General features: G+C 35.8%; 13 protein-coding genes across 13 annotated transcripts; 7 read left to right on the forward strand and 6 right to left on the reverse strand.

The window, feature by feature from the left end:
- Nucleotides 1-625: 625 nt before the first annotated feature.
- On the reverse strand, nucleotides 626-1,870 carry SLM3 (tRNA-5-taurinomethyluridine 2-sulfurtransferase; the record flags this gene model as incomplete). The annotated part of the gene is made up of 1 exon (XM_003957901.1): nucleotides 626-1,870. The coding sequence occupies one exon, from the start codon at nucleotides 1,868-1,870 to the stop codon at nucleotides 626-628; it is 1,245 nt and encodes a 414-aa protein (XP_003957950.1).
- A 476-nt stretch (nucleotides 1,871-2,346) lies between these two features.
- On the forward strand, nucleotides 2,347-3,819 carry RTK1 (putative serine/threonine protein kinase RTK1; the record flags this gene model as incomplete). The annotated part of the gene is made up of 1 exon (XM_003957902.1): nucleotides 2,347-3,819. One exon carries the CDS (start codon nucleotides 2,347-2,349, stop codon nucleotides 3,817-3,819), a length of 1,473 nt encoding a protein of 490 aa, XP_003957951.1.
- A 272-nt stretch (nucleotides 3,820-4,091) lies between these two features.
- On the forward strand, nucleotides 4,092-4,556 carry RPR2 (ribonuclease P protein subunit RPR2; the record flags this gene model as incomplete). Its single annotated transcript, XM_003957903.1, has 1 exon — nucleotides 4,092-4,556. The coding sequence occupies one exon, from the start codon at nucleotides 4,092-4,094 to the stop codon at nucleotides 4,554-4,556; it is 465 nt and encodes a 154-aa protein (XP_003957952.1).
- Nucleotides 4,557-4,811: 255 nt separating this feature from the next.
- MRX9 (Mrx9p) lies at nucleotides 4,812-5,885 on the forward strand (the record flags this gene model as incomplete). Its single annotated transcript, XM_003957904.1, has 1 exon — nucleotides 4,812-5,885. The coding sequence occupies one exon, from the start codon at nucleotides 4,812-4,814 to the stop codon at nucleotides 5,883-5,885; it is 1,074 nt and encodes a 357-aa protein (XP_003957953.1).
- An 805-nt stretch (nucleotides 5,886-6,690) lies between these two features.
- MPS1 (serine/threonine/tyrosine protein kinase MPS1) lies at nucleotides 6,691-8,934 on the forward strand (the record flags this gene model as incomplete). Its single annotated transcript, XM_003957905.1, has 1 exon — nucleotides 6,691-8,934. One exon carries the CDS (start codon nucleotides 6,691-6,693, stop codon nucleotides 8,932-8,934), a length of 2,244 nt encoding a protein of 747 aa, XP_003957954.1.
- A 207-nt stretch (nucleotides 8,935-9,141) lies between these two features.
- Nucleotides 9,142-9,717, forward strand: KAFR0F02230 (uncharacterized protein; the record flags this gene model as incomplete). The annotated part of the gene is made up of 1 exon (XM_003957906.1): nucleotides 9,142-9,717. One exon carries the CDS (start codon nucleotides 9,142-9,144, stop codon nucleotides 9,715-9,717), a length of 576 nt encoding a protein of 191 aa, XP_003957955.1.
- A 477-nt stretch (nucleotides 9,718-10,194) lies between these two features.
- Nucleotides 10,195-11,367, forward strand: GPD1 (glycerol-3-phosphate dehydrogenase (NAD(+)) GPD1; the record flags this gene model as incomplete). Its single annotated transcript, XM_003957907.1, has 1 exon — nucleotides 10,195-11,367. The coding sequence occupies one exon, from the start codon at nucleotides 10,195-10,197 to the stop codon at nucleotides 11,365-11,367; it is 1,173 nt and encodes a 390-aa protein (XP_003957956.1).
- A 1,573-nt stretch (nucleotides 11,368-12,940) lies between these two features.
- KAFR0F02250 (uncharacterized protein) lies at nucleotides 12,941-14,605 on the forward strand (the record flags this gene model as incomplete). Its single annotated transcript, XM_003957908.1, has 1 exon — nucleotides 12,941-14,605. The coding sequence occupies one exon, from the start codon at nucleotides 12,941-12,943 to the stop codon at nucleotides 14,603-14,605; it is 1,665 nt and encodes a 554-aa protein (XP_003957957.1).
- Nucleotides 14,606-14,868: 263 nt separating this feature from the next.
- On the reverse strand, nucleotides 14,869-16,386 carry RPN4 (stress-regulated transcription factor RPN4; the record flags this gene model as incomplete). The annotated part of the gene is made up of 1 exon (XM_003957909.1): nucleotides 14,869-16,386. One exon carries the CDS (start codon nucleotides 16,384-16,386, stop codon nucleotides 14,869-14,871), a length of 1,518 nt encoding a protein of 505 aa, XP_003957958.1.
- A 505-nt stretch (nucleotides 16,387-16,891) lies between these two features.
- KAFR0F02270 (OSBP family protein) lies at nucleotides 16,892-20,692 on the reverse strand (the record flags this gene model as incomplete). The annotated part of the gene is made up of 1 exon (XM_003957910.1): nucleotides 16,892-20,692. One exon carries the CDS (start codon nucleotides 20,690-20,692, stop codon nucleotides 16,892-16,894), a length of 3,801 nt encoding a protein of 1,266 aa, XP_003957959.1.
- A 417-nt stretch (nucleotides 20,693-21,109) lies between these two features.
- On the reverse strand, nucleotides 21,110-23,242 carry YAT1 (carnitine O-acetyltransferase YAT1; the record flags this gene model as incomplete). Its single annotated transcript, XM_003957911.1, has 1 exon — nucleotides 21,110-23,242. The coding sequence occupies one exon, from the start codon at nucleotides 23,240-23,242 to the stop codon at nucleotides 21,110-21,112; it is 2,133 nt and encodes a 710-aa protein (XP_003957960.1).
- Nucleotides 23,243-23,849: 607 nt separating this feature from the next.
- On the reverse strand, nucleotides 23,850-24,776 carry ADE1 (phosphoribosylaminoimidazolesuccinocarboxamide synthase; the record flags this gene model as incomplete). The annotated part of the gene is made up of 1 exon (XM_003957912.1): nucleotides 23,850-24,776. One exon carries the CDS (start codon nucleotides 24,774-24,776, stop codon nucleotides 23,850-23,852), a length of 927 nt encoding a protein of 308 aa, XP_003957961.1.
- Nucleotides 24,777-25,056: 280 nt separating this feature from the next.
- ERP3 (Erp3p) lies at nucleotides 25,057-25,740 on the reverse strand (the record flags this gene model as incomplete). The annotated part of the gene is made up of 1 exon (XM_003957913.1): nucleotides 25,057-25,740. One exon carries the CDS (start codon nucleotides 25,738-25,740, stop codon nucleotides 25,057-25,059), a length of 684 nt encoding a protein of 227 aa, XP_003957962.1.
- Between the last annotated feature and the right edge of the window lie 223 nt (nucleotides 25,741-25,963).

The raw sequence follows: 25,963 nt of genomic DNA on the forward strand, positions 1-25,963 counted from the left end.
GGTATGACTCTTGCAGCGCCTTCTCTTTATCCTAGTAATAAACTTGATCGCCCTTTTTGTTTAGATTCTATTCCAACTGAAAATAAAGCGTCTTTCTTGTCTTAATTCTTTTCTTATCTCTCGCAGTACCGTAATTTTGTAAATATGTTAGACTATTGTACAATGCAACAATGAGCATGCAATCCTTTTTCTTGTCTCCAAAGTATTTATATCTTACTATCAGTTTCTTGGACTTCTCAGTCAGTTGAAACTATCGTTGCTGTGGAAGAAACTGATACTGGCACTAGCACACAAATAAATAAAAACTCTTTTCAAAAGCACGACTTTCAAATCTCTTGAAATAACTTCAACACCCTTTCTGACTACTCTCGTCTCTCGTCCTACTATCTAATCGGTGAAGGTAATGCTACTTTCAAAGCAACTTCTTGGGGGGCAGCTAGTTTGATGTGAGTAAAAATTTGATTTTTCGCACTGCTGCCTTAGTTTTGTTGTCTCTATTTTAGCATCGCACGCTGCGTGAAAAATCTAAGATGTCCTGCAATTTCGAGAGACTTTTTGATCACGTTTTTAGTTATGCATGCATTATTTACAGATGATTGTTTATGTGCTTTGTATGTGCTATGTACTATGTGCTACGTAGGATGGGCCCGCTTCCCAGTATTCGGCTGCAGTCAAAGAGACAGAAGTATTGTCCAGGGGCCATTGCTCTCTGTGCCTCTTGTAACGAAACAGTCAGATTTATGGTACCATCGTTTTTGTTATTCAATTTTACGGTGCATCGAGTAACGTTTATAGGGTCTTGTAAGGAGCGGTACTGCATATTCAATGTTCCTCTGCGAATGGCGTCATCGACTAAACCTTGGAATGCATGTGCATCTGTACCGTCCAAGATTTCGAATTTCGCAACGACAAGTCCTGAATGGCACAACTTGGGATTATCACTGCCCCTCACGATTATGAGTTCGTTTGTACAGGTCAATTTCTCGCTGACAAACCATGTTCCTTTGTATTTTGGGTCTGCTTGTGGCATCGAGATCCCACCAATCTTTTGGCCAATTGTATACGACCACAATCCGTTATGTTCACCCCATTTCGTTTTCTTACCGTTCTCATCAATGGTACAAATGTTCCCTTTCTTATTGGGGATGTACTCGCTAAGGAAATCTTTGAATCTGCCATTTGATTGTGAATTATTAACAAAACAAATACCCTGTGAATCAGGTTTCAAAGCATTCGGTAATCCAATATCAAGTGCCATCTGTCTCACCTCAGTCTTGTAAATATGACCCATAGGCAATAACGTATTCGAGAAAATGTCCGGTTCAATTTGTGAAAGATAGTAACTTTGATCCTTGTGTAAATCCGTTGCTCTCATTAACTCAAGTCGATTCTTCTTCACATTTTCTAAAATCTTACTGTAGTGACCTGTGGCCAACCAATAATTCTTCTCACCGTATTTGGTATCAAGAAATTCTATCAATTTACCAAATTTTACAAATTTATTACATAAAATATCAGGATTCGGTGTTATTCCCAGTTCATACCCTTTCAACATCGGTTCAAAGACATCAATCCAATAATCCTTCTCAAAATTCACTAGTTCAATCGGTACATTGAGAAATTCTGACACTTTCACAGCATCATTCCAATCACTTTCATCGCAATTCTTCCCATCGTTCGATTTGTTATTCCAATTCCTCATGTATATACCTCTAGCCTTGGGAAAAGAACTAAAAATTGATGCGGTCACTGAGGAATCAATCCCAGAGGACATCGCCACTATGATATTATCGAATTTGGAAGGCCATCTCTGTTTGTAACCATTCGGCAACCGTTTCTGAAGTAACTGTGAGTATCTCGACAGGAGCATTTATCCCTAATCTTCTACTGCTCAACTTCTCTGAATCTCTCGATATTATCACCCAATTGATGCTATGGTGAATATTAACTTACAGTCAAGATGAAACTGTTTTGGATAAGTTCCACTTTTTTTCTGGTATCGAACGCTCAGTTCTTAATCATCGAGCTGCAGGTTCAATTGATTAGAAAACAAGATGATGCCAGATGTGGCCACACTTCAATCAAGTGAATGCATCTCAGTATTCCTTTACATCTAGTAGTACATGTCTATCTTGCATTAGCAACCTCCGGTTCACGATGCCAATCGCTCTCTTGCATTTGTTTATAGTATGGCTGCTTATCAAAGTGGAAAAAAATCAAAGCTGTATCTCGAAATTTGACTCATCCAGTGACTTAAGAAGATACACAACGTAACCTTGCTCAGTTGACAGATTTGGTAGTGAGACCCGTTAAACACACTTTGAACAACCAGCAAAAGAATACAGTATGGAAGCAGAGATTGTGGATCAGAGTCAAACTTTAACTAAAAATTCTACAGCTTCCTTATCTTCAATATTTGGTGAGAAAAGATTTAAATCGCTATCAAAGATTTTTAACGAAGCAGGACAAGAAAGTGTACATAATCCCCATTTGAAAAGAGAAACTTCTTCCTTACTAGACGTAAGAGATGGTCTTGAACCAATGATTAAGACGGCAACTACACAGAATCAAAACTCAGAGGAAAGCGCACTATATGATGAGAATTTTGGTTCATTAAGTATGTCCTCGTCAAGGTCATCTTTCCCATTATATTTACCTTTTATCTCTAGGCCAAGTCAATTGAAAAGTTCCGATACAAATGAAGCTGACCTACACCCTATTGAAGAACTAAGAAACAAAATTGAAAGTCTCTTCGTTTCTGAGTTGAAATCTAATGATGGAGCTCACTGTGACGGATTAATGGGTAAAACTGTAACAACTCATGTCAATAGAGCTCCAAGAGAACCTTCTGTTGAAGTACTAGCTACAGAACAAGATAACACGCTTGTTTTGACCGATGAAGAATCTCTTTTCACTAAATATGGCGTCCCAACAAAGAGCATTGGCGGAGGGATGTCAGGTTCGGTAAAGCTACTTGAGAAGCCTGAGAGCTCAGACATTTATGCAATGAAACAATTCCGTATGGCTTCCAATTCCCATATTTTTGCAAAGAAAATTATAGACGAATATTCAATAGCATCCATTTTACATCATAACAACATAATAAAGACCCTAGATCTACTAGTTGATTTTGAGAAAAATGTGTTCATTCAAGTAATGGAGTTTGTCCCCTATGATTTCTTTGATCTAGTGACAAATGAAACACTGTCGTCATCGGAAAATTTATGTTATTTTAAGCAAATGTGTGAAGCAATCGGTTACCTACATTCTAATGGCATTGCACATAGAGATTTGAAACTTGAAAATTGTGTTGTAACTCCAACTGGTATTCTCAAATTACTTGATTTTGGTTCTGCTGTCATATTCAAACGTCATAAACATGATGAGCTAATAAAAGCTAAAGGTATAGTAGGCTCAGATCCATATCTTTCCCCTGAATTACTCAACTCTGGTAATGAGTTCTATGATCCAAGGCCTGTAGATATTTGGTCAATAGCAATCATTTACTATTGTATGATTTGTAAAAAATTTCCCTGGAAGGCACCTAAAGAAAGTTTCAATAATTTTAGACTTTTCATTGATGATCCTGACGATGAGGATGATGTTTCAAAGGGACCACAAAGAATATTAAGAGTGTTCCCGAAGGAGATGACAGAGCTACTGGGATCCATGTTTGAACTGGATCCTAAAAAGAGGATATCTATTGAAAAAATACTTGAAAATGAAGTGGTCCGAAGTATTGAAAGTTGTAGTGAGGACTCAAATGGCAAGGCATTGCCCAAACCAATTTCTCACTCTCATCATTTTTACAACCTATAAAACATTTGCATCTCCTATCAAAAAATAGGATAGTTACCACGGTTCTACAACATATCAAGTACATATACAACATTCTTATATGTATCTGTATTATTTGCATAGTTATTTATTCCCACAAATAAACATTTAGAAACTTATTCATTTGTCTAACGTAGTAAGTAAATATACTGTCTTTACCATACAGGCTTCGCATTTTGCAAGAACAAAAAAAAGATTCATTGCCAACGGCATCGACTCTTTAAAAAGCCATACATAAGGACAGAAAGCCCATCATGGCTAAGAATAAATCAAAGGGGAACCAGAATATGGACGAAAATGGTACGATACTGGCAAACCCTCCGAAAGCAATAGGTAACGTAGAGTTATTTCAAAGGTTGAACTATCTATATCAGCTCTCAACATGGAATACGATGCTTTACGGTAAGAATGATGCAATGTCAAGAAGTTATATCAAGAACTTAGATTTCATTAGTAAGAAGACCAAGTGTGGTTTACTGCCGAGTATCAAGAGAACTATATGTAAGAAATGTAAGAGAGTACTGATACCCAAGAAAACATGTACTTATTCTGTATCTTCTAAACTGAGCAAAAGAAAGAAGCATGACAAGGAAAAAATCAGGAAGAATGAGGATTTTATTGTTACCTGTGTATGTGGTGAGGTCAAAACGTTTAGAGTGGGTCTTAACAGAAGTCATGCTACGTTTTATGAAAAGGAGGGTACCTTGATAAATTTATAGAAACAAGCATATTCATTTACTTATATAATCCATAGAAACATTAAGTTAAATAAAAGAAAGAGGTCTCATCCTCATCGAAGGATTCACATTGAAAGTTCAAATATCGATTCGCTAATCACTCATCTTGGTTTTCAATCTTGTATCAGCCATTTCGGAATTTCAGAGCAAGTTTCCTTAGAAAAGCTAATCAAAGCATTGTCATTCGCTGCTACTATCAAGAGGTATTTATAGCAATATAAACTGCATGCCTATCTAATGCTACTTCTGAAACTGGGATTACATGGGCCTTCTAAGAATCTTATTAGCGGCAGAAGGGCTTTACTCCCATATTCGATGATGACGAAGGGTGCCCTTCTCCTAGAAAGCTCACCATTAAAGAGAATTCGCTACTATCATTCCAATAGAAGTATATCTAATCTGAGAAACGAATCACCGTTACATAACAGTCTCAGATCTGCTGGTACTCCTAGAGCTAGGTATGGTTGTAATAAATTATCATTTTTACGATTTAAACGAAATTATAATGGCTCACCTTTTGAAGACAAGGAACCAAGGGTTAGAATTTATAGAATAACAACACTAAATTTGTTGTTAGGGTCAGCAGTAGTTTTGCTTCTGAGTACGATGATACTTCCGATACTATTGAAACTTATCTTCCCGATGATTATTCTGGGTATTTTTATCTACCAGTACAGGATTTGGAAAAGAACCAAACTGTTTGACCAGATTTTTAGGGGTTTGGGTAGGACTAATCTTTCTATCAAATATAAGACTCTAAATTCCTTACAATATAACTATGTTCCAAAGATACTGAAAAAGTCAGTTCCAAAATCATGGTATACAAATGAAGACATAAGTGATGCGGAAATTTTGTTAAGTTTTATCAAATTGAGAGTAATTGAGGCCTTCAAAAAAAATGAAATGGGTATTTCTGATTATTTCTTGAGACGTGGTCAAAATTTTGATGATTTAAGTTTATTAATTGATAAAGAAAACTCACAATTTCTTATACGACGACTTGCTGGTAATTTTATTGTCACTATGAGGCATCAGCTGTTACTGAAAAATGAGAATGTAGACATTTATTTGGCAGACGTTATGATAAGTGTATTAGATGATTCATCACAAACAGGAATTTTCATGCCATTGAAGGAATTAGCCAAGTCAAATAAAAGTTGTAAAATGGTCATTTCTGTTGTTTCGAATAGTGACATTTTACCAAGACAGTTTGTTATTACAGATGAAGGTGAAACGGGGAAGTTTTACGGGAAATTTACGGTGTCTCACGGGAAAGATGGTCACAGAGAATTTAGAATCGATGATTTGTAGTTGGCTGGATACTTCTAATATAGTCATCATGTTTTTCATTTTGTAAGGGAATGATGATTACTAGCAACAAATCGTTAATCATGAAAATAATGTAAAGTTGTGTATTTATATAAATAAAAAAAAAAATATTCATTTCGTAGTGCAGTAAATTAAAGGTGGGTGGCAATGTTGTCCTCTAATATACCTAAAGGAGAGGTCCAATAATCAGAGCTTCCCCGTACATCTATCTCTTTCTTTGTCCAAATTTTCGTCAACAAAGGATAAAGAACAACAAAAACGAACAAGTCTGAAGCATTTTGCCACATCTTAAAGGGCATACCCAAGGAAGAACAACAGTAATAAATAGTTCTGTGCTCGTAGAGAGTGTCTTAAAAGATTTCTCGTACATCTGACGCGACAACTTCTAAAATCCCATGTACAGATCGTACAGGAACAAGGGAAAAAAGCCAAAAACTGGCTCCAAAATACAATCAACTCGGTACTACAACCATGCTTGAAATCCAGTCATTTGCTTAACCTATTGGAACCTCTTATGCATTATTAGCCCATATAGCGACGCTCTCTGCATTCGTGTTCGGATACCCGGACGCTCCGCAAAGTACTATTTTTCTTTATAGAAACATAAAAACAAAAGAAAATAAAGAGTATATTAAGATCCTAGTAGTAAACATATTAAATATATCTAGCATTATCTCCAGTTACGCATCTTAGAAAGATCCATTATAGTATTTAAAGCCGTTTTCGTCATTTTATATTCTATTTGAAACAATATCCGTTCATAAGGATTGAGTCAGTCAGGATTGTAATGTCAAAATATACTCATCCTTCAAGATCTCGATTGCAGAGACAGCATCAGAATCTTTCAAGCATTTCCAATGATTCTGATGACGATGAAAATATAATAGGCCCTCCAAAATTGAGTAATTTTGGATCAGCATTATTGACAGAGAATGATAACAGCGGGACAACATCGCGTTTTCATACGCAATTCAGGTCACTGAATGGTAATTCAGTTCATTCTCCAATTTCTCTATCTCGAAATAATAGCTATGGTTCATATGGAATTGCAGAACAATCCCCACAGACCTCAATATTTGCTACTACTATAAATAATAGACCGATTAGTATGACTACGATTCAAAATGGTAGTGCAGATTCTAATGTTACTAATAATGTCAATGACAAATATGAAAGTAGCTATAACAAGATAAATAAAATTCAACAATCAATAAAAGACGAATTAACATCGAGACATACCGGCCGAATAAAAAGATTTTTGAATACTAATAGAATGAATAAATTGGGACCTGCTAAAAGAGCCTCTACGATGGAAGTAGATATACCGTTACCTGCCAATACGAATGATAGTTATAATAGTAGCTCTGATGTATTTTCTGGTCAGGCAATTGAAGAAGCAAATGACATTAAAGAAGTGCAAAATTATGACTATTCAAATATTAACTTTGGAGATTTAAATCCATTTCAGTTTTTGAGAAAATATAATTTACCCACTACTGAATTACCCAATATTTCCAAGATATATTTTGAAAGACAAAAAGAGGAAAATAGGCTAAGTATTTTGAAAAAGCATACTAATAATAATACTGGTGCGAAGACAAATGGTAATGATATCAAAGATTTTTCAATTTCAAAAAACTTAACATCAGAAGATAAGACAGATTTAAAAAATACAGTTAATACTGGTCTGGTATCTAGGACGTTATTGAATTCTACACTTTCTTCAAGAAAAACCAATTCTTCATTATCACCAAAATCGAAGGACAATAACGAATTTAATTCACTGGACGTTGAGGAACCAAAACATTTGACTAGTAACAATGATGAGATAAGGCCTAATAAAAGAAGAGAACCTTTAGTGGACTTAAGTACGAATCGAAAGGAGCCTGAATTGAAAAGGTTTAAGACTTTTGAAGAGAACAAGAAGCGCGATGAAATAATCAATGAAAAGGAAAATGTTGTTCAAGACGTACCAAAATCTATGAAACGTGTCGAAATAATGGAGCCTAAGATGTCACATAGACAAAGAAATGTCATAAATGTTAATGAAACGGAATATGAAAAAATTGAGTTGTTAGGTAGAGGTGGATCCTCGAAAGTTTATAAGGTGAAGGGCCCTTCAAATAAGGTGTTTGCACTGAAAAGAGTTGTATTTGATGAGTTTGATGACTCAAGTATAAATGGGTTTAAAGGTGAAATTAAATTACTAAATAAATTAAGAAATGAAAATCGTGTTGTTAAATTATTTGATTATGAGATGAATCAAGGATTACTATATTTGATCATGGAATGTGGTGATGTTGATTTATCTCAGATATTGAACCAAAAAATCAATTTAAATCTACCATTTGACATTGAATTTATTCGATATTATACACGTGAAATGATTAAATGTGTTAAGGTAGTGCATGATAATGGTATTGTTCATTCTGATTTAAAACCTGCAAATTTTGTCTTAGTGAAAGGCGTGCTAAAGATTATTGATTTTGGTATAGCTGACGCGGTGCCTGATCATACGGTTAATATATATCGAGAGACACAGACAGGTACACCAAATTATATGGCACCTGAGACGTTAATTGCGATGAATTATACAAATAATGGAGCCAAAGATTTGAAATGGAAGGTTGGTAAGCCGTCTGATGTTTGGTCATGTGGATGTATAATTTACCAAATGATTTATGGTAAAGCACCATATGCTGGATTTCAAGGACAGCATAGAATTTTTGCAATAATGAATTCTGATGTTAAGATAGTTTACCCAGAGAAGACGAATGAAGAGGAGCTAATACCTAAGACCATGGTTGAGTTGATGAAGAATTGTCTAAGGAGGGATCCTGGTAAGAGATGGACAGTAGATGATATTTTATCATCTACATTTTTGAATCCAATAGTTACCTCCCAATCATTTATTAGGGATTTAATTAAGAATGCGATTACATTTGGTTCTCAACAGAAGATTGTATCTGAAGACAAGATTAACGATTTAACTAACGATGTGTTGACCAGGCTGCAAGAATTTAAGATGTAGTTAATTGGCAACAAAATATATATATATATATATATATATATTTATTGTATATCATAATAAGAAATCATGTGATCGTCCACGTGACTAAACGATAAATGACTTTTTGACTGAAATGTGCTATTAGATTGTGAGATAAGATAAGAAAGCAGACAAGAATTTCAGCCTGGTATAAGTGAGACTAATTTGATACCGTCCCTACATACATCAATGGTTTTGACCATGGGACAACAGTTGTCCCTCGTCATAAATCCTTGCGTGTGCCCAAGGTTGGTAGCACAAGAGAGAGAGAGAGAGAGACAGAGGGACAAATGGAGGAAGATAGAAGTTCAAAGAAAAGGAGCAGAGGGGATCAGAATGGTGAGGGGCAGTGGAAGCAATGGAGGGACAAAAAAATCGAAAGGGCAAAAAAAAAAAAAAAAAGAAAATTCCTGCGATAAGAGATCACGAGGAGTAGTCGTGGCTCTTAATTTCTTTTTTTTCCTTCTGTTATTCGGAATATGGGAGATGGCCTTGGTGGGACAAAAGAAGAAACGTGAGCTGTGCTGCAAAGAGGGACAATCAAAATCACGATCTCTTCAGTGCGCCAACGGTACCCGGAATTTTTCTTATCGATACAGCGTAACTACTACCTTCGTCACGAATTGGTACGGAAAAGAAAAATTTGCCACGCGAAGGATGCGCGCACACGTGCAGATTTTCCGGATGGATAGCCGGAAGAGGGACAAAAAGAGTCATTTTTTCTTGTTACCAAAGTTTTTGGGCCTCTCAAAGAAAAAAAGATAAGAGCCAGAGGGACAAAAAAATTACATTGGGACTTCTTTTTTTTTCTTTCGTTATCGGCCAATGAGTCAATCACGCGCGGTGTGACGGATAACGGTGCAGCAGCTAATCACAGACTCACGATAAACGTAATTATGCAACCAAAAACGGAAAAGCCGAAACAAGTAAAAAAAAGGTCAAAAAAAAGGCCAAATTTTTAATGAAGGCCAAAGAGAAAAAAAAAGGTTCTCTCTTGTAATGATCAGTAAAAAATGGGGCAAAGATAGCATAGAAAACTCAAAAGTCGGTTTCTCCGACAATGATCACAAATTAATATATAAAGACTAGTAATTTTCTTACAAAGGATTAAATATATCTTATTCCCTTTTTTCAATTATATTTTCTTTTTTATATAAATACAACAAAGACAAATTATTAATTGTATCAATTTTTAATAAAAAGAGACACTGATAATAATTATAAATTAAGATAAAATAAAAAATGGCTGCTACTGATAGATTAAATCAAACTTCTGATATTTTAAATGCTTCTATTAAAAGGAACACTTCTACTGCTTCCTTAACTGCTTTAGATCATCCTTTTAAAATCACTGTTATCGGTTCTGGTAACTGGGGTACTACTATAGCGAAGGTCATTTCTGAAAATACAGCTTTAAATCCACAATTATTCGCTAAGGAAGTTCAAATGTGGGTCTTCCAAGAAAAAATTGAAGGTCAAAATTTAACTGATATCATTAATACAAGACATGAAAATGTTAAATACTTACCTGATATCAAGTTACCAGAAAATTTATTTGCCAATCCAGATTTAGTTGACTCTGTTAAAGACGCTGATATCTTGGTTTTCAATATTCCACATCAATTTTTACCAAGAATTGTTGGTAATTTGAAAGGTCACGTTAAGCCAACCGTTCGTGCCATTTCATGTTTGAAAGGTTTCGAAGTTGGTAAGAAGGGTGTTCAATTATTATCTTCATACATTACTGATGAATTAAACATTCAATGTGGTGCTCTTTCAGGTGCCAATTTAGCTCCAGAAGTCGCCAAAGAAAACTGGTCTGAAACCACTGTTGCATATCATATCCCAGAAGATTTTAGAGGCGAAGGTAGAGACGTTGACCATAAAGTCCTAAAAGCTCTTTTCCATAGACCATACTTCCACGTCAATGTCATTGAAGATGTTGCTGGTATTTCTATTGCCGGTGCTTTGAAAAATGTCGTTGCATTAGGTTGTGGTTTTGTTGAAGGTCTTGGCTGGGGTAACAATGCCTCTGCCGCTATTCAAAGAGTTGGTTTAGGTGAAATAATAAAATTCGGTCAAATGTTCTTCCCAGAATCAAGAGTTGAAACATACTATCAAGAATCTGCCGGTGTTGCAGATTTAATTACTACATGTTCTGGTGGTAGAAACGTTAGAGTCGCCAAACATATGGCCAAATCTGGTAAAGATGCATTTGAAGCTGAAAAGGAATTATTAAATGGTCAATCTGCACAAGGTATCATTACATGTAAAGAAGTTCACGAATGGTTAGAAACTTGTGAACTTTTAGATGAATTTCCATTATTCGAAGCTGTTTATCAAATTGTCTACAATAATGTACCAATGGAAAACATTCCAGATATGATTGATGAATTAAATACTTTACAAATGTAGAGTATTATCTTTAAAGTAGCATCATCATCAACATTTTCCATTTTTTTTGCATTATTGATAGAAGACAACCTCATAAATATTCATAGATTTATATTTTAAAAAAATATATAAAAGATACAATTATAAAAAAAAATATCAAGCATTATCTTATTATGTTTACATTGAACATGGAATGTCACGTAAAATTACTTGAAGTTATATGGACCGTTCTCGCAGATATAACACTAAGAATCCACGATACAGCGGTCGATGAATCCACATTCGAGCTAATAAATATTTGCCCTTATACACCTTACACAACCTGTTGAAATGCGGGATACGGGAAGCTATTACCCGTGTAACACCTCTCCTGTTCTATTTACCTTGAACTTACCCGATTGTGAATGACGCAAAGGTTTTACAAGTAGCTTACACACAGTCCAAAAGCTCAGCGTTTGTTCTGTCACGGAAGAAATGAGACAACACTACAAAGAAATGGCAAAAAATTGGCAGAAAGGATAAAAGAGCATGTAATAAAAAACAAATGGGAGGTCTCAAGGGATATAGAGAACTGATGCGGGGAGCCAAGTGCTACAAAGGAAGGTAAGACAGATGCTTTTAGTTCAAACTGTCCTCCATCTCGGTATAAAGTATAAAACTGCTGCTGAAGTTGCACACCTTTAAAAACTCTGAGACGTGGGATCTAAGTAATTCCAGACGTGGGATATGGATAGTTTGAAGTAATTTTTTGATTTCATAAAATACTTGCGTATACATAGTACTTACTGTCGTTTGTTCCTTATATTGCTTCTCAACGTCTATCAAAGAATTACTTGCTTTACCCTGCCACACAAACATACACTCCTTTTCTAGGAGACTTCTCTTTGCGCTATGAATCTCAATGCATCGAAAAAAAACAACACTGTCTGTTACCCGTCCAAATATAAAGAGTACTTTGAGTAGTCATTCCTTTGCCTATATTTTGCACGTGATGTCATACGGAGGAACCCCGCCAGGTCCCCGCCTCCCTTCCCACAATAAAAAAATGTCTTGTAAGACACGGCAGCGAAAGACAACAACCAAGAATTGTGGCATTGCCCGAGACGCAAAAATGACACGGCTTTGCCACAATTATTTTTCCCACACGGCGACGAGCGTCTCTCGGCCGTCGCGTGTGGAAAGGCATTTCTTTTTCTTTTCTTCACTCGGCAATTCTCTTCGCATAAATCACGTGACCGCACCAGTATATCGATGCGGGAGGAACCGTATTGCCCCGTTGCGACTGCAGACATCTTTTTCCACAATTTGATGAACATCTTGTGCCATCACCAATTAAAGACTAAAATGCTCACTGTAAAACATTTTCTTACTAAGATGGTATGCCCTACTTCTACTATTACTACTACTACTACTACAAGTAGTGCCGTCTCTAAACTATTACGAATTGTGTCGAAACAGTTACTAAGTCAGTTGATCTTTGCTAATAATTTTTTTTTTTCACTCTTGAATGATTTCTATATAATACTTTAATATATCATTATACCTACAATATTTCCTCATCTCTAATCTACTACAGAGTAATTATCCATCGCATATGTCAAAATCTATATCGTCTGCTACTAATAGCAGTGAGGAAATATCAATATCAAAGAAACAACAAGATCATCTCATATATGAAACAACATCTTATGGTGTCAATGAAGTTTATACGATAGATCCTGAAGCTAACATCAGAGAAGATCTAACGAGAGCTTTAAAGCCTCGTCATATCAATATGATCTCTATTGCAGGTATTATCGGTACAGGTCTATATCTATCAACTTCCACTTCTCTGCATAAAGGTGGTCCAGCTTCTCTTTTCATAAATTATTCCCTTATAGGTGGTATAGTTTACTTAACTCTATTATGTCTAGCAGAAATGTCTACTTACATGCCAATTAGTGGTTCTTTCTGTACATATGCAAAGAAATTTGGTTCCGACTCTTTCGCTATGGCTCTAATGTGGAATTATTGGTTTAATGACGCTGTCTCTGTCGCAAGTGATTTAACCGCTTTACAATTAGTAATGGACTATTGGAACACTGATTCAAACCATTTCCCTTACTGGGCTGCTTCCCTAATCTTTTGGTTCTTTGTATTGTCTCTAAACGTCATTCATGTCAGATTCTATGGAGAGGCAGAATATTGGTTAGCAATGTTAAAAGTTATTGCAATCATTATCTTCTTTATCATGTCTATCATCGTCAATGTAGGTCATAACCCTCAGCATGAATACATCGGTTTCAAAAATTGGACCGTAGGTGAAGCTCCTTTTGTAGATGGCTTCAAAGGTTTTGCATCTCTTTTCGTCAGTGCAAGTTTCGCTTACGGTGGTACTGAATCAATCACTCTAACAAGTGGTGAATCCGATAATCCATTGAGAAATACTCCAAAAATCGTCAAAACTGTCTTTTGGAGAATCCTTTTCTTCTACATCGGTACAACTTTCTTCATTGCAATGAATGTTCCATATAACTATCCAGGCCTTTCATCAGGCTCCGTTGTTACTTCTCCATTCACCATCGTTTTCAAAATGGCTGGTACTGCTGGCGCAGGTTCCTTCATGAACGCAGTCATCATGACTAGTGTCATCAGTGCTTGTAATCACGCCCTATTTGCTGGTAGTCGTATCATGTACAATATGGGTCTAGAAGGTTACTTACCAAAAAGCATCGTCTCAAGAACTAATAGATACAAAGTTCCATACGTCGCAGTCCTCATCACTTGGGCAGTCGGTGGTCTATGTTTCGGTGCTTCATTCATTGGCGCAGGTACATTATGGACTTGGTTACAAAATATCGTCGGTGTCTCAAATCAATTAGCTTGGTTATGTATCGCAATCACTTCAATTAGATTTAGACAAGGTCTTGAAGCCCAAAATAAGACTCACGAACTGAAATTCAAAAATTGGACTTACCCATTCGGTCCATATTTCCTAGTCGTTGCAGTCACTTTCATTATCCTCGTACAAGGTTGGTCATCATTCGCTCCATGGAACGTATCAAATTTCTTCTCAGTTTACATCGAATTATTCGTTTTCCCATTCTGTTTCATCATATGGTGGCTCTATAAAAGGGATCCCTTCGTTAAATGTAAAGATATGGATTTCGTCACCGATAAGTACGTCCCATCCCAAGAAATTATCGAATTAAATGAAAAATTAGACAACTTGAAAGGTTGGAAAAGAGTTAGGCAGTTCAGTAGTGACTATCTCATTTGAACAAATAATAGCCTTAAAATAATTCGTAGTTATCATCATCATAAAAGTAGTATATATTCCTTGTATATATCCATCAAAAGCATATACGTAAAAACTGAAAAAATAGCACAGCATTTTTTTTGCACTCCAATCACGCCCATTTTGACCACTTTTTTGAATAAATTATTGATTAAAAGAAAATATTATCAAAATCTATTATGTATTATATTGAATCAATATATGAAAATGCATGCATAATCTCCTCTTTTTTAAGAAAAGTCGTCTCATCCAACAACGTACCCTATATTCTCCTTCGCATATTTAGTCACCTCCTGACGTTCTTGTACGCTTAAAGTTTCATGCTTCGATTTGATATGTCTTGTCAATGCATCTAGTCTAGAAAATGTCTTATCATAACCTTCATTTCCTAACATCCTTATACATTCGCTACAACGGAAAATAATTTTCTTTTTGGCATGAATAGTATTTTGATGTCTTGTTAAATCGTACGACCTGGAAAACTCAGCTAAGCACGGCTCTTTCGTTATGATATTTATTAAACGACACGTAAATATTTCATTAGAATCGCTATGTTTATTCGATATGGTCAGGTTTTCTTTCACTTTAGATTTTTTAACGCTGACTTTTTTATTGGATATTAATGAATATGAAGGTAATGAATTTATAACACTGTGTTTGGTTTTGTTTTCTTTGGTATTACTTATGTGGCTACTGTTATTGTTAATATTTGTCAAAGGAACCCTTTTGCTTTTATAAAATGTTTGCTTAGAAGGAGAAGGAGAAGGTGTAAGAATAGTAGTTTTATTTGTAGTCAATGCAAAATTAATAGATGGCCTGTTTTGATTCGAAAAAGATTTGGATCTTTCCGATTCCGTTAGTTGATTATTGAATAATATATCGTCCATCGCGCCTGAGGAACGCTCGTTGAAACTATCTTGTACCAGCAGTGGTTCATCATCAACATCATCGTCATCAACATCCCCATCTAAAATAGCAGTATTGTACATTGGCCCATGTAAACCATTCATGTCACTCTTACTTGTGTCAACAAAGTTGTATGGTACGATTAAATCATTCTCAATATCATCAAAAAATACTTGATCATCTTCAAAAACATTCCCATCATCGTCTTCGTCATCTTCATCGTCACCTTTAAACTCATTGTCGAAGATTAATTTCGCATTTTCATTATTCAAAGCGACATTGTTATCGTTATCCTGTAGAGAGTAGTACATCTTGGAATCATTGAAATTGAGAGACTCGTCTTCCATAGAGTAAAAGTTATCCGTATCGTTCATATAGTCATTCGATATCCTAATATTGTATGGTAAAAATTCTCGCTGACCTGAGGCATTATAGTTGTTATTGAAAGAAGTATTATTATTATTATTATTATTATTAATAAAAGGGTTCGGAACGCTCAGTACATTGTTTAAATTCACTGTCTTAGCAACAGGGGTGCTATGAACTGTACTTGTGCTTGACCTAGTTGACACATCAGTACTAGTAGTAGAAGCAATGCCAGTACTTGTAGTTGTGGTTAAGGAGGGATTTCCGTATTTGTTGAACATCTCCTGATCACTATATTGATTGAAATCATTTTTGGAATATCTATTCACATCAGCAAAAAGAGCACTATTCTGTGACTGCTCGACAGTACCATCGCTATTCAGAACTGGATCCTGGTATGAATAATCCATTTCTTTGTGCTTCAAATGATATAATTCATCCTCTAAGACGTCTGTCAAGGTTCTTTTCAAAGTAAGTTCTGCAGAAGCCATAGTTTCCTTTTTCTTTCAACAGCCGTAAGATGCTTAACTCGACAATTTTTTAAAATCCTATGTAGATAAGTAATGATTTGTGTTCTAAAAAACTACCAGAACCTGTCTTTTTTAATTATAAAGCCTCCAAAAGAACTTACCAGTTCCCTTATGTTATTTTAATGAAATTTGTAGCAATTATCCCTCTCGCTATGAGCAGAAACTGGATATATACCTCTGATTACCAAATATTCAACGAGCTTTCTTCTTTTTCTAGACTGAACCTCCATATATATTTGCAAAATTTCAACGGGGCCAATCCTATTTATAATCATCCGTTTTCAGTGATTTGCAGAAGTTTCTAGAAGGAAAATCGAAAAAAAAATCCTATTTGGGTAACCGGCATCCCGATTCGGCTGTTGATTACCTAATAAAGAAGTGTAATAGGCATAACTTGGATTTATTATAATACTATAAGTGCATGTATATATACTTGAATATGTGTACATATGGAGTGGAAGCCACACTAGAAGATGTCCCCAGTGCCAGACAGCTGGTTCTGTTTCCTGAGATCCCAGTAGTCTCCTTTGAATTGCCAGTATGGCAATTTCGTGATTGGATGAATCGTCTTAACAAACCATCTTGGTTGATACTCGATATTATTCTTTTCTCTGTATCTACGAACTGCTCTTTGTTTCTCTTCCACTCTATGCTTCTCATTGGCAGCTTTATCATATTCGCCGTCTTCCATGGCTCTTTGATCTGGTCTTAAACGTGTATCGGTGGGTGCGAGCCATGGTAGTAGTTTTGGTTGGGGAGCATTCAACGTAATTGCAAATGGAGTTAAATTGAATGGAGCCTCTGGTCTTGGTCCTGCCTTCCAAATCAAAAATTTGCTACCATCGTATTGTGGTTCATTACCCGTGGGACTTGCAGCCGAGGGACCATTGCTTTTTACTTTATTTAGTGTCATATTTTCATTACCCTTAGATGTTACTTTCTTGGCATATATTGAATCGTTCCAATGTCCTCCCAAGACCCACTTTTTCTGGTTATTCTTGTCGAACACTTCACCTCTGACTTCAAATGCACCCGATGATCTCCAACCACGCGCCTTAAAATTCAACAAACAGTAATCACCAGTTGTATGATTAACGATCCTAACTTCTCCATGATTATCGACTTCCGGGTGGCCTAACAAGATACCAATAACAGTATTATCCGGTTTCTTATAAGTGTACAATTCTTCCATAGGATTGTTACAATCTGGTCTCAATTTTACATACCAGATACCTAAATGTTTAACACCAAATGTTCTACCATTAAACTTTGTGTCAACTTGTGATTCACCCCAGAAGTCCCATTTTGGAGATTCTGTCCATGTTGCAGATATAGGTGGATGATGAGATACTTGCTCAGTAAAAAATCTATAGTGTTTATCAGGTCTTACATATTCATAAGTTTCACCTAACAGTGGGTTGAATGGCTTCGCAACTCTTCCTGTAGTAGATGCATAACATGATGCTGTGAAAACGGAGACGTACAGTAACCTCAGAGTGGAATCTTCAAATGTTGCCGCTTTGGTCAATAGTTCAGAAAATTCAAGGTCTTCCGCCACTCTTTGTAACAAAGAGGTTGGTTCATTGAATGCTACTGGCAAGGTCATTCTTGTCATATCTTTACCCACCATTGATTTCAAAACTGCCCACAAACTAATCCTTGGCCTGTTGTCCTTATCTAATCTTAGCCTCTTTCTGATACCATCTTCATAACCATTAGAAGATTCTTGGCTGGAAAGGATTTTTGCTTTCTCTACCTGTGCCTTAGTCTTAGCAATCGACCTAACATCGGGTATAGATTGTGGTACCTTTTTAGCCTTTGGTTTTGCATAATCAATACTTTTTATTGTTTTTTCAGGCTGGTCCGTATGTGCATGTTTTAATGTATCGACGGCCTCTTCATCTTCGGAAGGTTGCGGGAGTTTCTCTGGGGATTCTTGTTCCGACTTCATAGAAACTGCTCTGGATAAAGGATGCTGCAAAGTGGCCACACTAATTGGTTCGTCAACATCAGCTTGCCCTTTCCCAGTAGCTACTTCATTCAATTCTTCTAATAATTCTTCGGCGTCAAAGAATTCATCACCCTCTGAGTTTTCATCTTCATTCTTGGTAGCACTTAAAAAGGTTGCGATTTGTTTCAAAGTTTCTGTAGACCTTTCTTTGCCAATTGCTTCTAGAGAACTAACTGATGATACATTATCTGAAGAGATACCATTGGAATTGTTACGTGAGCTTTTCACTAATCTTTGCTTGTATGATTTTTTCAAATTCTTTCGTTCCCTATCTAAGGCATCCAACCTTTCAGTTTTATTCATTAATTCAATCTCTAAGTCTCTAACAGACTGGATCCAAACATTATTTATGTCACGTTGTTTCGTCAGCATTGAAACAAGCTTTTCGTCTCTCTTCAAAGATAATCCATTCATGCTCAATATCGATTGTAAGACGTTGGAAAGAGATTTTTTCACTGCATCCATAGCCACTTGACTAGTTAGACACGATGAATCATTTAATAACTCATTTAATGAGTTTATTTCCAAAGATATTTTCTTTTGATAAAGGTTTAAACTTTCAATATACGGTCCATACTCAACCTTCAAAAATTCTTCATCTTTTTCAAATTTCAGGTTTATGCCACCCTCTTCTTCCTCTTCCTCAGAATCAATATTAAGAGGGCCAACAGACTGTATGTCGTTGTTCGCTGTGCTCATATATGATATTCCTGACGTGGAAGTCATGAACGTAGACCCTTTCATTTGTGCAAGAGAATTCTTACCGGAACTCTCATTACTAGCCACTGCATCATCCAGTGACTTTGCTTGACTAATGGGGCTAAGAATGACACCCCTATCACTAACAGGAGAGGATTCCAAACGAGTTTCGATCATCTTATTGACATAATTTTTACCTGATTCGGTCAGATTATTACTTAACTCCACGTCATTTGATGCGATAGACATTGTATCATTATTATGTGTTCTTGATTGAGCACTTACAGTCCTAGTTCTATTGAGATCATGAAGATGGCGCGCAGGAAAGCTAGGAGACGTCAAACTCTTCTTTGGAGATCTTGGAACTGGATTGATTATCGATGATGGGGTGACATTATTTCCATTTCTCTTTTCCTTTTTTTTGTCTCTCGTGTATCTGATTGCCCTCTGAATTGCCCAAATCCATTTATTGGTTTCCATAGGATGATTGCCTTTCAACTGCCATTTTGATGAATCATTACTGACAATTTCAAATTTTAACTTTTCTGTAGAATCGAGATGTAAATAGCAGGTTGAGAGATCTAGTTGCCCACGAGGTGATTTCTTGATCGAAGAATTCTGATCTTTATAGTAAGAGAGTTTACCGTTTTCACTCAATACAAAATAACGTAGTTTATAACCTTGAGCGAAATTAGTGAATTTCTTTAAATAACCTTTAAAAGTTGGAGGTTCGTCTAGTTTATTAGTGACACTCACTACACTCTGTTCACTTTTATATTTGTCAAAGATTTTTTTTAAAGGGGCATTATTACTTTTAATGATCTGATCATTTGCAGATACACCGTTTAAACTTTTAACATTGGGATCAGCATCATGCTTGAACAACCATTTACACATGTCCAAATTATTGTGTTCAATCGCAATTAGCAATAGAGGTTTACCATTATTCATTAAATAAATGTTGTTAACATCTAAAAATTCCAAATTTCTTGGATTATTAAGTAACAGCTCCATTGTCTTTGTATCATTCTTGTTGAATGCGAGCTGAAATTCAGTAACCGTCTTCAATATATAATTAGATCTCTTAATTTGCATTGATTGAGCGACATTCAAATTTTTACACATTTCGAATGGCAGCAAATTTTGATTGTTCGTTACCATCTCATTTATGGTGCTCTGTTCCAATAAAAAGTTGATAACTTCCATTCTAGACTGCGCTGCAGCCAAATGCAATGGTGTGTGACCATTTTTGTCTCTCCTATTTAAATCTAAGACGAATTTAGAAGAAGCATGTCCTGATGACCAATGAGAAATAATTTCTTTAACAAGCCTGAAAGATGCTACTTGCACAGCAAAATGAAGTAAAAACGGAAGAACTTCATTTATAGCAGTTGTTTCTGGAGGTGACGCCAATTGTCCGTCAATGAATTGCTGCAAATTCTCAAAATTTCCTTCACTTAATAGTTCTAGTAATTTTAATTTTAACAAAGGCTTACTTAAGATGCCATGAGCATGACTAACTCTCACATCTGTGACCATAGCATCGCCGGAACCCATAACTGTTTAGTTGATATAATTAAGTGATCTTGATTTATGATTCACAATTTATACTAAACGCAAAGGGATATATTTATAGTTATGATATTTTTAAGGAAGCTTCTTAATCCTGGCAGTCCTTAATTCAACCTATCCCGACTTTCTAATAATAACAACTATAAATTTTTTTATATATTTATACGACAATACTGCATTGATTCATTAAAGGGGCGATTGTTTGACGCCGGCAAGAATAGTGGAATTTGCACATTTTTTTTTTTTTCTTGCGGGAGCTAATATCAGATTTCTGCATGATGGAGAATGAAGAGGTGCCATGCATGTGTGCTTGTCTGTGTGTAGAGTCACTTTCCCTGCATAATATGAAGTCCTCCCAAGAACAAGGAATGGAGGTATCTTGTTGCTTTGTCCATTACTGAATTACCCAGTAACACTAACGTCAAAATAGTCATATCCCGAGAGTAGAAACTTTAGGTCTTCAGACTTGGATTCTATCGTACTACGTTCATCTTTACTTGTGTTGTACATATCCATCAAATAGTCTCTATTAGTATCTTCATCATCAGTAGCATTGAACAAACGGTCTATTTCTAACATTGACCTCTCAATCAATGAAGCAAATCTTTGGGTCTGTCTATGCCTTGAAGAGACAACTATTGAAATTGAATCACTGCCAATAATGTATCCAATCCCAAACCCATTTGCCGTAACAGGACCAAATCCAAAACTTTTAAGACAAGAGTTACCACAATTAGATGTGCTCAAGACATTATTATTCAAAATATGCCATGATCGGTCTTTAAAAATGGGAGGGAGCTCCATTTTATCACGATTCCATACATTCCAGATTGAATATAGGGCGTACAAATGTCTATCCTGACCAAGGCCAGATGAACACTCGCGAGTAATCCTGCTGTGTTCTTTACAAGCCGCATGCAATAGGGTCTGACGTTTAATATTGTTTGAATCTTTATCAAACATTGATTTGACAAAGTCCTTGGACTTATTAGTTACACTTCTAATTGCTTCAGTTCTGCCATTCTGAAAATTTTTTGTCATTGCTGGCTCATATGTCGTCTCGAATTTACCATAAAGGGCATAATATGCAATTTGCATAATCTGTTGGACAAAGGCATCTGGAGAACAAGTAAAGCTTTTCTTGATGTGGTTTGAACCAAATTTATTAAATTGTAAAGATATAAACTCATATTGCGAGATTAAATCTGAAATACGAGTTTCGGCAAAATGTAACGATGATAATAGAAATGTATCAACTTTCCATTCTAGCTTTCTTGGTATGGTTATCAAGTTGGCGTGCGATATGGGGGATTTCTCTCTCTCATGAATATCGTTCCAAGTGTTAGGTAAATTAGCTGTAATACCTTGGGCAAAACTCAAAATAGAATCTGTGTAAATATCGACTGCTAATCTGAGAACAGTATGACCATCAATTCCTGTATGTTCAAAATTTATTCCAGCTTTCCCGTTTTGTGTAATGATGATTTGTAATTTGTCATACCATCTATTTAAACATGTACCACACTGAATATTTAGTGGCAATTTAGTTCCATTGTTCGTAAGGTCACTTTCAGTTCCATGCTTATTCAATGCGTTGAAATCCAAATTAATTTTCGATGTACCACATAACATTGATTTAATAACTTCATTTTCGTCACTTTCAATAGTATCGTCCAAACATATCACAAACAATGCACTATCGATAATTTTCAAATTTTGCCAATTTGTTCTATCTTCCTTATTATGGAAGATATAATCTCTTATATTTGACCAAACTCTCCTATTTTCCGTGGTAAAGACACCGAAAGGGTATTTATTTATGCCGACATCACTATTCTTATTACCATCTGTTATAATAGAATACAGATTCCATTCAATTTCTTCTGCTGTACCAAATATTGGAAGATTATTGACATCAAGTACGTCAAACCAATAAAATTGGGATTTATAAATGACAATAATATGATGTGACGTTTTGTCTGTCTGCAAATGACAAGATTGTTCTCCTGGACCTGGCGGGATTCTTGAAGATCCGAAAAGCTTGTCATATTGATCCATAGATAACTCCGTATTTTTTATGGTATCCTTAGCTAGTGATCCGTGACGTAAATGTTTGATAAATTTCAAGACTGACATAATCAATTTGGAAGTTCTCTTAACTTGAATAGTATAAACACCATATGGACCATTAAAATCATTTACCCCTTTCAAAGTTGGGTCATCTTGCAACTGAAAAAATGGGTTAACATTCAAGACAACTGATTCATCGTACTCCAAATAGGAATCATACCAAAATTGTTCGATATATGAAGATTTTGGTTGACCTGCAGCTAAAGATTTGTCATAGTCGATTAATTTTTCATGTAGAACTGTCAGTGCATCGATATTCTCCTTTGATAAAATTGTTTGTTTAGTCTTTAAAAACTGTTTATCATCTTCCAAGGGTTCTATCCTATCTAGATACCTTTGTAAGGTATCCATTAAAGGTGGGATTGGCAACCTTTTCAAGGGAGATCTAGATTCTCTACTAGCCATTTGCTCAACAAGGACTGAAAATAGCGAAAACAGAAGGACCAATATCGGGGATCTGACACAGTCTTATACCATACTGTTGGATCTTGAATCTTTATTCCTTTCACTTTATATACTTTCTCCAAGATATTTGAAATTGATTTAGCCGCCTTCCAAACCATCAAACCTTCCATTGATCCGCGGACAAGACAACGAGAGGGTAACGAACTTCACACTAATTGTTTTTTGACCCAATGTAAGACATATTATATTTGCCATGAGTACCTATTGATTGGCTATTCAATGGTAAAAGAGCAATTGATCCACCGAGCAGGCTAACAATTCTGGGATTCAAGGTTATGGTTTGCCTAGATTTCTTGTCCCGTCAAGTATCGGCGTCTCACAGTAAAGAAGCGTAGCTACAGTTTCTCAATCACAGTGATATGTATAAAACCCAATCGATAGTAGAGAGTATATATGACCTGTGTGTTTCTAGAAACGCCTTATTGCAACGTCATTAGAAACGCGACACTCAATAAGGACTGCTTTATCCTGGCTTTGCATGCATTTATCGAAAACAAATCATAATAAAAAAAATCATTCATTCAACTATAAAGAATTTATGTACGTCCTAGTTCCATTTTTGTCCAGTCAAACTTTCGAAAGCTTCAATGTACTTCAATCTTGTCTTCTCGACAATGTCATCGGGCATAGAAACGTTTCCCACTCCATTAAGGTTGTTGACAGTCAACCAGTCTCTCAAAAATTGTTTGTCATATGAATGTTGAGACTCACCTATTTTGTAGGATGCCAAATTCCAGAACCTTGATGAATCTGGTGTTAATACTTCATCAATCAAAACAAGTTCATTTGTCTGCTCATCGAGACCAAATTCAAATTTCGTATCAGCAATGATAATACCCTTACTCTCTGCATATTTGGCGCATTTAATGTACAATTCAAGTGCGACTTCTTCGATACGACTACACAATTCATTACCTACCAACTCCGAAGCTTGCTGAATAGAGATATTCTCATCGTGTTCGCCTTGCTCAGCTTTTGTTGACGGTGTAAAGATTGCTTCAGGGAGCTTTTCAGACTCCCTTAAGTTAGCAAGTTGCTTCAACCCATTAACCGTACCAGATTTACAATACTCCTTCCATGCAGAGCCTGTTATGTAACCACGCACAATGACTTCTAATGGGATAGTCTTAAATCTTTGTACTAGCAGGGACCTACCTTCTATTTGGAGCCTATATTTCTCCTGTTTCAATTCTTCTGGTAGGAAGTCAAATATGGTCTTGTTGTGCGGTATAGAGACTAGATGATTCCTAATAGTTGACGAAAGAAAACTGAACCAAAACTCAGATAACTTAGTTAACAATGCTCCCTTTTGTGGAATAGTGTTATTCATAATAACATCATACGCGGATATTCTATCACTGGCGATAAACAGTAATGTCTTATCGTCAACTTCATATATATCTCTTACCTTACCTCTAGCAATTAATGGTAGGATACCGTCCAAATCAGTCTTTGCAATTGTAGCACTAGACATAATATCAAAATTTCACAGCTCTACTACTAATAAGGTATGAAAATGGTTCACTTCAATGATGGAACCCCATAAGTGAAATGCGTACTTCTAATCAATTTCCATCATATCGCATTTTTTGCCCTTTATATAATCGATAGCAAATTTCAAGTTTTTCAGAGTCACAATTTTTATGCTTGCGATTTCTTGACTTCTTAATACAACAGATGCTGTGACAGTAATCTAGAACAAGACTCTTGAATCCTTTTGCCATTATGCATTTACCAAGTATATACCCAATTATTTACACTTTACGTTTCCGTGACTCTTTGAAGAACCATTGCAATACTAGGATTTGTCCGATACTCATTCCTAGGACTAACAGAATCCCATAGATAGAGAATAAGACAATTCTTCTATTTGTAGAACTGACCGTTTGATGATTTCTCAAATTTCTAGTTGTGTAGTATCTTAAATTATTTTCTAATTCGAAAAGTTGTCTTTCAATCGAATCTATAGAATTTTCTAACGACGTGGATAATTCGTCTTCATCAGTCTTCTTCAAATTACGATTGGCCTTTCTCCTAGCACGCTTATCTGCTCTAACGTCATTCACAGCGTCACAGTCATATTGAATTTCTAAATCTACGACCTTATCACTCTTGGAACCGCCATTGAAGCAAAATTTATACTCACCCTTATGTTTACCCACGAACGTCCATTCACCTTGTCTCTCATCGACTCTAGAAATTATAGGATTCCCCTGACCAGTGCTTCCAGGCTCGTATATATCATAAGAAAGCTTATAGTCTTCATTCTCACCGAATTGTACTGCAAAGTAATAAATCACCTGACAATCGGTAGTTGGCGTTAAGATGTTAAAACAATCTGTAATGCCCTTCTTCAATTCGAATGTAACCGGTGATGCACATACAACATTCACTACGAGCAAAAATACTGATACTGTGGCTGTCAAACTTCCTCTCATCTTCAACCTCACCATCTGAGTTGCTTGAACAGTACGAAAAAATTTATGTTACGCGACTGTTATAGTGTTACTAAAAACTGTGATGATGGTGATGAGTGATAAAATTCTTTTAAAACAGATAACTATAAAAAATTGTTTCATTTTATGACACATCTCTCTCTTATATATATATATATATATATGTAGTAGCCATGTCATGTTTATACGCCAAATAGAATATTGT

Source organism: Kazachstania africana, chromosome 6 (genome assembly GCF_000304475.1).
Source record: "Kazachstania africana CBS 2517 chromosome 6, complete genome".
In the NCBI taxonomy this organism is placed as follows: Eukaryota; Fungi; Ascomycota; class Saccharomycetes; order Saccharomycetales; family Saccharomycetaceae; genus Kazachstania; species Kazachstania africana.